The 10428-nt window shown below is 36.0% G+C and overlaps 1 protein-coding gene across 1 annotated transcript; it reads left to right on the forward strand.

The window, feature by feature from the left end:
- Positions 1–4731: 4731 nt before the first annotated feature.
- LOC120089694 (cellulose synthase-like protein D5) lies at positions 4732–9167 on the forward strand. The gene is made up of 3 exons (XM_039047058.1): positions 4732–5866; positions 6152–6956; positions 7036–9167. Exons 1-3 carry the CDS (start codon positions 4944–4946, stop codon positions 8815–8817), a joined length of 3510 nt encoding a protein of 1169 aa, XP_038902986.1. The 5' UTR covers positions 4732–4943; the 3' UTR covers positions 8818–9167.
- Positions 9168–10428: the final 1261 nt, after the last annotated feature.

Here is a 10428-nt window from a genome sequence, read left to right on the forward strand (position 1 = left end):
GCTTCTACTAACCAAGAACCAACAACCTTTGAAGAAGCAACAAGTTGTGCTGATGCGAGGGATTGGATAGAAGCTATGAATGAGGAAATGCATTCACTAAATGTGAATGATACTTGGTCTTTAGTTCTTCTGCCTAAGGGTTATAAACCAGTTGCCTCTAAATGGGTTTTCAAACTTAAGGAAGGTGCATCCTGTGATCAGAAACCTAGGTATAAGGCAAGGTTGGTTGCAAATGGGTTTACACAAAGGAAATGAATAGACTACTTAAAGATTTTCACTCCAGTTGGCAAACAAACTTTCATAAGACTTCTCTTATCCTTGGTTGCTCAAAATAACTTAAAATTGTATCAACTAGATGTGAAAACTGTCTTCCTTCATAGACATCTAGAAGAGACAATTTACATGACGCAACCTAAGGGATTTGAAGTTAAAGGAAAAGAGAATCTCTATTGCTTACTCAACAAGTCGATCTATGGGTTAAAATAATCGCCTAGATGCTGGTATAGAAGATTCAATGACTATATATCTAGCATTGGATTCAAAAGAAGTTCATGTGACATATGTGTTTATGTAAATATAGGTTCCTACAAGGACAAGGTTTACCTACTCATATATGTGGATGATATGTTACTGGAAAATAGGTTTAGGGAAGTTTTAACCTGTGTTAAAAACCTCTTGAAGGGGAGTTTGACATGAAGGACTTGGGAAAAACAAGCAAAGTTCCAGGGATTGAAATCCTAGGGAATAGGGAGGAGTCTGTCTTAAGCATCAACTAGTTTAAATATTGTGAGAAAATCCTAAAAAGATTCAATCTGAGTAATGCTAAACCTATAACCTTGACTATTGCTCAACACTTTAAGTTATCCTCAGTCAATTCTCCTAAAGATTTTGACCAAGAACATAAAAAAAAGATGTCAGTTATACCCTATAGTCAAGTAGTCGAAAGCCTAATATATTTAATGATTTTTACCAGACCTGATCTCTCATATTCAGCTAGCCTCGTTAGTAGATATATGTCTAACCCAGGTAAGAGACAATGAGAGGCTACTAAATGGATCCTAAGATACTTAGTTTGGTCTAAAAACTCAAGACTAGTTTATAAAATCGGCTGAACCAAACTTAGAACTATATGGATATGTGGATGCTGACTATGCTAGTGATTTGGACAAAAGGAGGTCCCTAACAGGCTACCTATTCCTTTATGGTCCTAATCTAATTAGCTGAAAAGCAACACTACAACCTATAGTGGCTTTATCTACAACAAAAGTTGAGTATATGGCTTTAACTGAAGCAATTAAAGAGGCATTGTGGTTTACGAGATTTTTGAAAGATTTTGGAATAAGTCAAACAATGGTAAAACTCTACTGCGACAACCAAAGTGCCATCCATTTATCCCGAAATCCACAATACCACACTAGAACTAAACACATTGATATAAACTATCATTTCATCAGAGACAAAGTAGAGACAGGGGAAATAAAAATCCTAAAGGTTCACACATCAGAGAATGCAACAGACATGTTGACAACGCCAGTTTCAAACTTAAATTGGTAAAAAATTTAGAACAGATTGGTTTCGAACTTCCAAACGCAGGGTAAACAGAATGGTCAGAATTAGGAAGATCAGAAGATTGCTATCATTAGAGTCAAGGTGGAGAATTTGAAGAAACTGTGACTCAAATACCTATTCAGCTAGTTTAGTTTATAACTAACTTTATCTTGTAACGGTCTGTTGGTATGTGTTATAAATACCACTGATCAGAAAACAAAGAAGAGTTTTTACATAATTTCTATTTTTCTATAAACAAAACAAGCTGTACACAATCTTCATGTGAGAAAGAACATGGATCTCCGGTGGACGTAGGCATATTAACCGAATCATGTAATCCTGTGTGTTTCTCATTCTTCTCTTTATCTTCTTCTTTCGATCGACATCAATCTTTCTGCAAATCACGAAATATAATCTTGTTATCAAATCGTATGGATTTCAGAGTATCGAGTTGAATTGCGTATCAGTTTTCTTCTATTGAATAGCATCGAGTCAGGCGTTTTCATCTTCGAGTTGCTTTGAGTAAAGATTAAGACTCATCGAGTAGAATCGAGTATCGATCAGCACTCATCGTGTTCCATCGAACAAAGAACATAAACTTGTCGTGGATAGAAGGAAATTTCCATCGAGTATCGAGCAGAAACTTATCGAGTATCGACAAAGCAACACTCATCGTGTTCCATCGAACAAAGAACGGAAACTTGCCGTGGATAGAAGGAAATTTCCATCGAGTATCGAGCAGAAACTTATCGAGTATCGACAGAGCCTTCATCAACTATTTCTTCATCATCTCAGTGTTGATCTTGAGTAATTAGGCCTAGAAAGGATTGAATAACCCATCAGTTTGTTTTGATGATTATTTCTTAAAAAAAAAAAGCCTAATAATCATTTTATTTTTTGTTTTATGTTTTCTAAAATGAGGTTTACAAATACTATCTTTGTTTAGATTTTCTTTTAATTTTTTTTTTTACAATTTTTTTAGAATCAAAATCGAGGTTTTGAAACACTAACATTTTTTTAAATGAATTTGGACACGAACTCAAATTTTCATTAAGAAAAATAAAAAATTATTGTAAAAGAATACGTGAAAATAAGCACAATTTTTAGAAATAAAAGATAAAAAATAAAATAGTTATAAAAAGAGCATAAACTTAATAGTTATAAAAAGAGCACAAACTTTTAATTTAAAGTATAATAGGTTTAAAAGTATAAAAGAATGGGTCAGTTTTTTTTTCCCAATTATTATTATTATTTTTTTTTTAGAGAAGTATAAGAACAAAACAACAACCTACGCACCCACCACCTCATCTAAGGAAAAGGAGCATATATAATTTTCTTTCCCACTTATTTTTCTTTAAGTATATACATAATTCTTTTTTTCTTTTTTCTTTTTTTTTTTTTTTAAAAGAAAGTTTAGTATACAATACCTTTATTTAAATTTGAACTTAATTGCTTGTTGATCTACACATATTACTTTCTTTTTATTTTTAAATAGGCTATTATTTTCAAAACTAAATACTTTTAGTCATTGATATTTAAATTTAATATTTGTTAAATTAATAATAATACTAAAAAAAAAAATTTATGTTCAACTATAAATTTAGGTTAGAACTTTGACGTTGTGGTCTAGTTGGTCTGTATACTTGTGTCTAATTAGTTTTAAATTTCAGTTTTTTGTGTTTAATACGTTCTCTTAGTTTAAGAATTTTAAATGCCTTTACATTTTCAGTGGGTTGTTTAATAAGTACATAAACATTTAATTTTATATCTAATAGATCTTTAATATATTTGATATGATACTAAATAAATTTAGTATCTAATAAAGTCTTAACCTTCCAATTTTATATTTAATAAATCCTATCGATTTAATGATAAAATATTTATTCATCAAAAGATTAAAATGTTCGAGTTTTTAAGATCATTTAGTAATCAATAAATAGTATTTATTAAATATGTTCAAGATTAGAAAGGAATGTTAGGTTCCTTTTATGCATACAAGTGTGATTTAGACCATAAATATAAAACATTGTGATATAATGGGAGACATTTGTTTAGAGAGTCACATCTTCTCGATTACAACTATTCGAAATGTTACATCTTTTTTATTATTTATTTTTTTGTGTAGGTGTGATGCAGAGCATCTTTTCATGTATGTTTGAAAGGAAAGTCATATCCTTTGCTAGACTACAGTCGTTTAGGTCAAAGTGGTTTATCTTATGTATTAGTGTGATTTAGATATGAAACATCAATATCTAATAGTGGAGATGTATGTTTGAACAAACAATTATTTTGTCTTTTTTCTTCGAATAATTACAACTATTATGGTAAAAAAATGTAAAAAATAATCGATATATTAATTACAATCTATTTTAACTTTTTCCTCCATATACTAAAATAAACTATAAACTATAAATTTCACGTGCATCACACATGTTATGGACTAGTTGGTGTAAAAGTCACTTCTATATCTAATTTTAGAATGAGAGACCCAATCCTTTAAAAAAATTAAAGAATACTTTATCAAGTGAATTATACTCTAATTGATATATACACACAGCATATAAACACATGTAAGATTAGAAATATAGTTCAAATTGAGTTAGATATAGTTGAACTAGATTAAGATGTTATATTATTGACAAAAACAAAAAATATTAGAATTTTAAATTTGCATTTATGAGTAAAAGAAAATTAAAAGTATCGGAAAGATCTACTCGATTATATAGCTTCTATATTTTTTATATGGCATAACATGACATGCAAAAACAATTACTAGTAATAAAATAATGAAATGATTTTTAACATGATAAAGTCCAAATAAGTTGTTTTAATGAGATGTAATATAAAATAAAAAGTATAAGAAACTTCTAATACCTGCATGGCCTCCCAACTTTTGAAAATCTAACGTTGAATTATGATGTTATTATATACACTGCTAAAGTCCTCAATTTTAAATCACAAAAATTATAAAATCATTTAAAAATAATTCTCAATCTTCTTTGACTTTTTTGCCTCCTCTTTTTTTTTAAAAAAAGACTTTATTACTTTCCAGCCACTCGACCGTTTCGGTAAAAGACGGCCCGTAGGATCCCATTAGCTCTACGGTCCAGATCACTCGACCGTTCAAAATTTAAATCCTCTTTTTCCCCCTAACCCCAATGGTCTGCTTTTTATCATCTAAAGCAAATATTGCCGTTGAATGAACGCCCATTCATTTTCCTCAAATCCCCCAAACGGACACACTTTCTTCTTCAATATCATTTACAAATCCGCCATAACTTTCAATGGTTTCTTAAGAATTTTTCTTCTCAAACCTTCATTTTTTCTGTTTCATTTCTGGGTTTTTTTGGGGAAATTTACAGGCTCTGTTTGTTTGTTTTTTTTAGACTGAAAAAATGGTGAATAGGGCTTCTTCTCCGTCGTCTTCTCCGGTGAAGATAACCATCTCTTCGGGTAGTAAAGGCGGTAGTGGAATTATATCGATGGGCTTAACGAGTCCGATTTCACGTGCTTCAATTTCGAATAACCCCAATTCCCCTCTCAGTGGCAGAGGAAACAGAGCCTCTAGTGGTGGAAACCGCCGATCTAGTGGCGGCAAGTTCGTTTCAATGTCGAAAGATGAGGCAGTTGAAGAAAGTAATTCGGAGTTCGTTACTTACACTGTTCATATTCCTCCAACCCCAGATCACCAGTCAATTTCCGACTCTCAAACGAGCCTCCCCGAGGACAACGCTAATATGGGGAAGCCGCAGAGGAGCTTCATTTCTGGTACTATTTTCACTGGGGGTTTCAATTCGGTGACTCGTGGGCACGTGATTGAGTCACTGGCGAATCCAACCGAGCCAATCAAATTGGGGCTTGTTTGTGGTATGAAGGGATGTGATGAGGCTTTGGAAGGGAAGACGATGGTCCCTTGTGATTGTGGGTTCAACATTTGTAGGGATTGTTATTTGGAGTGTGTTGGAAATGGCGGTGGCCGTTGTCCTGGCTGTAAAGAGAGTTACACAAGTGTTAGTGATGATGAAGCGGAGGACCAAGCTTTGCCGTTGCCTTCAATGGCGGAGGCTAAGCTTGACAAAAGGCTGTCTTTGGTGAAATCATTCAAAGCCCAGAATCATCCACCGGACTTCGATCATGCTCGATGGCTTTTTGAGACCAAAGGGACATATGGCTATGGAAATGCACTGTGGCCAAAGGACGGCTATGGGTTCGGCTCAGGGACAAATGGTTTCGAGCACCCGCCTGACTTTGGAGAGAAAAGCCGTCGGCCTTTAACCCGGAAAGTGTCTGTTTCTGCTGCCATTCTAAGCCCATACAGGTAAAATTTTTCAGCTCTAGCTTGTTTACATTTTCTGCATTATTTTTCTTCTTTTACGCTTCAATTTTCTGCATATCCTTACATCTTTCTGTGATTTTATTGATCATTTTAAGGTAAATGAGTTTAGGATTGATTAGATATCCTTATTTTTATTAATTTTATTGAACTACTACTGCATACTGCCACCAATTCCAAACAAATTCAAACCTTCTGAGTCGACAATCAACATTTAGTTAGTTTGATTTATTGTGTTTGGTTTCCAAAGCCTTCTGTTTCTTTTCGCAGATTGCTTATTATAATTCGTCTAGTGGCACTTGGTTTTTTCCTAACATGGAGAGTTAGACATCCAAATCATGAAGCAATGTGGCTGTGGGGAATGTCTATTACTTGTGAACTCTGGTTTGGATTATCATGGCTATTAGATCAGCTTCCAAAGCTCTGCCCAATAAACAGAGCAACTGACCTCTCTGTTCTCAAGGACCGATTTGAGTCCCCGAATCTTCGAAACCCCAAGGGTCGATCCGATCTCCCTGGAATCGATGTGTTTGTATCCACAGCGGATCCTGAGAAAGAACCTCCACTTGTGACAGCCAACACCATTCTCTCAATCCTTGCTGTGGATTACCCTGTGGAAAAATTGGCTTGTTACTTATCAGATGATGGCGGTTCTCTCTTGACATTTGAAGCACTTGCTGAGACAGCCAGCTTTGCAAGAATCTGGGTTCCATTTTGCCGAAAGCACGGAATTGAGCCGAGGAATCCCGAGGCCTATTTTGGACAGAAGCGTGACTTTCTTAAGAACAAAGTGAGGCTTGACTTTGTTAGAGAGAGGAGAAGGGTGAAGAGAGAGTATGATGAATTCAAGGTAAGGATTAATTCATTGCCAGAGTCTATAAGGAGAAGATCAGATGCTTACAATGCCCATGAAGAACTCAGAGCCAAAATGAAGCAAAGGGAAATGGGGGGCAATCCTTCAGATGAAATCAAAATATCAAAGGCAACTTGGATGTCTGATGGCTCTCACTGGCCTGGAACTTGGGTATCAGGTGAAACTGATCACTCTAGAGGGGATCATGCTGGTATAATTCAGGTAAGTTATTTCATTTTTGGAATTGTTTGCAAAATCTTGAAAAGAAGGCTAACATGTTTTGTTTATCTTTTAACTGCAGGCTATGCTAGCCCCTTCTAATGCAGAACCAGTTTATGGTTCAAACGTAGATGGTAAGAATTTGATTGACACAACAGAAGTGGACATCAGATTGCCAATGCTAGTTTACGTGTCTCGTGAGAAGCGGCCGGGGTATGATCACAATAAGAAAGCCGGGGCCATGAATGCTCTTGTTCGAACCAGCGCAATCATGTCGAATGGGCCCTTCATTCTAAATCTTGACTGTGATCACTACATATACAACTCCTTGGCTCTAAGAGAGGGGATGTGTTTTATGCTTGACAGGGGTGGTGATCGGATTTGTTATGTTCAATTCCCGCAAAGGTTCGAGGGGATTGACCCAAATGATCGGTATGCAAATCATAATACTGTATTTTTTGATGTGAGCATGAGGGCTCTTGATGGGTTGCAGGGACCTATGTATGTGGGGACTGGCTGCATTTTCAGGAGGACAGCTCTGTATGGATTTAGTCCTCCTAGAGCCACAGAGCACCACGGCTGGTTCGGTACTCGCAAATCTAAGTTGTTACTAAGAAAGTCGAGGGTATCAAAGAAGGAGGATGACGAGATGGCAGTTCCAATCAACCGATGTGGTCTAGATTGCGATGATGATGATGCAGACATTGAGTCCTTGCTTCTGCCAAAGAGATTTGGAAATTCTACTTCTCTTGCTGCATCAATTCCGGTTGCAGAGTTTCAAGGAAGATTGCTTCAAGAATTGCAAACCAAGGGCAATCAAGGTCGACCGGCTGGTTCTCTTGCTGTGCCCCGAGAACCTTTAGACGCTGCCACCGTTGCAGAGGCCATTAGTGTTATTTCTTGCTTCTATGAAGACAAGACAGAGTGGGGCAAACGAGTAGGATGGATCTATGGCTCTGTAACAGAGGATGTGGTAACTGGCTATAGAATGCACAACAGAGGTTGGAGATCAGTGTATTGTGTTACCAAGCGTGATGCTTTTCGAGGTACGGCGCCGATCAACCTGACTGATCGGCTTCACCAAGTTCTTCGGTGGGCGACAGGGTCGGTTGAGATCTTTTTCTCAAGGAACAATGCGTTGTTTGCAACACGTAGAATGAAGTTCTTGCAAAGAGTAGCATACTTCAATGTTGGGATGTATCCTTTCACATCTTTCTTCCTCCTTGTCTACTGCTTCTTGCCTGCAGTTTCTCTATTTTCAGGGCAGTTCATAGTCCAATCCCTAAGTGTAACATTTCTAATCTTCCTACTTGCCATTACCATCACATTGTGCTTACTCGCCATCCTTGAGATCAAGTGGTCAGGCATTACGATCCACGATTGGTGGCGAAACGAGCAATTCTGGCTAATTGGGGGAACGAGCGCCCACCCGGCTGCCGTGCTACAAGGCTTGTTGAAGGTCATAGCAGGAGTAGACATCTCATTCACATTGACATCCAAATCAGCCACACCAGAGGACGGGGACGACGAATTCGCCGACCTATATATGGTAAAGTGGAGCTTTCTGATGATCCCTCCCATCACAATCATGCTGGTGAACATGATTGCCATTGCAGTGGGAGTTGCAAGGACAATGTACAGTCCATTCCCAGAATGGAGCAAGCTTGTAGGGGGAGTATTCTTCAGCTTCTGGGTTCTGTGCCATCTCTATCCTTTCGCCAAAGGGCTGATGGGACGCCGTGGCCGAGTCCCGACAATAGTCTTTGTTTGGTCCGGGCTTCTATCGATCATAATTTCGCTGCTGTGGGTTTACATTAGTCCTCCTTCTGGGGTAGAAGAACATATGAAGTTTCAATTCCCTTGATTGAATTTGGAAAATGGGAATCTCCTCAATTTCCTGTTGTTATTGTGGGGAAGTAGTAGTAGTAGTAAGTATAGATTTTATTAGATTGTATGGCTTATTGTTTCATTGGTGTTGATGGATGGATTCATGTTTTGTGTTGGTAACAACTTAGATTGGATTTTTATGTAAGCCCCCAACTTCTCATTCTTTTTATACGTATAGTGTCCTGAGGAGAAGACCATACTTCAAGAAAACTGGGCTCTCTGTTGATTTTTTTTTTTTCTTTTTAAATGTTTATTCTATGCTTAGTGTGAATGGAAGCTGGGAAAATATAGAATTTTGTTTAATGTAAAACTTCTACAATTGTGTGTTAGGTATGATTGTGTAGAAGATCATTAAACAGAAACAGTCGGAGATAAAAGAGAGAGAAAAAAAAAACACTTTGGAAGATGAGGTTCGGTGGCAAACTTGTAATGTAGAATTAAAATTATGTTTTTAAAATTGTAAAAGACATTCTTGAATTTTGAATTTTGGTCGTAATGAGATGTTTTACTTTTGTAACCTAAAATTAAAATATCGATGTTTATATTTCAATTTTACGGATATATCAATAAAGTATTTGATATCGACGAATATTTCTACTGTCCCTTATTGAGTCACGTGAGAACAAGAAAATTTCTTGTTCGGCTGATAACACTAATTTTCTTTCACAAACCTAAAAAGACAAGGAATCTCAATGGAAGAAGTGAAATCTACGAAAGTAAAACCGATTCAAGATAAAAATTTGATAGAAAACTTGGAGGAGAAAACATCACATAATTGAGTCATGTGGTAAGGTTTCCTTTCACTCAAAACTCTATCAATTTTGGTATTCATGTTAGATTTGATGTCCTAAATCTCATATATCTTGTAGTTTACTCGTGAGAAAATTTGCTACAGTTTGTAACAAATTATATATTTAATAAAATAAGAGGTATTTTATTAACACCTTAATTAAATCTAATAAACTAAGATCCAAAGTTATGTGATGTCACTTGAACAATATGGGATAGACATACAAGTGATTCATGTTCAAGTTATAAGTTAAAAGGTCTGTAGTAAATAGATAAGATTGGGTGCGTTATCTTGGTAACACAACTAATACGACTTACTTTGTAATTGTTACATGAGTTGTAAATGTTACAGATAATATGAGCCATATGGTTCATGTGGAGAAATGTGAGTGGGAATATCATGTATAAAAGGGTTTATACAAGACCAAATTGCGAAATGATTGGTTTCTCTTTACAACACTGTTACTTGAAGAAACCAACCTTTCACTAGGATGACCATAGGTGACTTGACCTTAATGTTGGTTGGGTGAGAGTGGCCAAGTTAGCCGACTCAACAAACCTATCATTTTGGAGAATTATTTGAGTAGGGACCTGGGAATACACTTATGCAAGAAGAAATTCACTCTTTCTCGATTATAGGAAAAGTAGATAAATTGCTCATTTAATAGCTGATTTTGGGTCTTGAACAATGAGACCTCAACCTCTCACGGACTCGAGAGGTGTTAGTTTGTAGTTGGACTATAAACTATTTATTCACTAGAGGAATTAGTAGTATTTAAGGAGTTAGATGTAACTACAG

The sequence above is a fragment of the Benincasa hispida genome, chromosome 11 (genome assembly GCF_009727055.1).
Source record: "Benincasa hispida cultivar B227 chromosome 11, ASM972705v1, whole genome shotgun sequence".
In the NCBI taxonomy this organism is placed as follows: Eukaryota; Viridiplantae; Streptophyta; class Magnoliopsida; order Cucurbitales; family Cucurbitaceae; genus Benincasa; species Benincasa hispida.

Bases quoted from the DNA above. Each gene is read 5' to 3' on its own strand.
- LOC120089694 (XM_039047058.1), top strand. From the start codon at position 4,944: ATGGTGAATAGGGCTTCTTCTCCGTCGTCTTCTCCGGTGAAGATAACC. The intron at 5,867-6,151 runs GTAAAATTTTTC...TTCTTTTCGCAG, and splicing joins GCCATTCTAAGCCCATACAG to ATTGCTTATTATAATTCGTC. The intron at 6,957-7,035 runs GTAAGTTATTTC...TTTTAACTGCAG, and splicing joins ATCATGCTGGTATAATTCAG to GCTATGCTAGCCCCTTCTAA.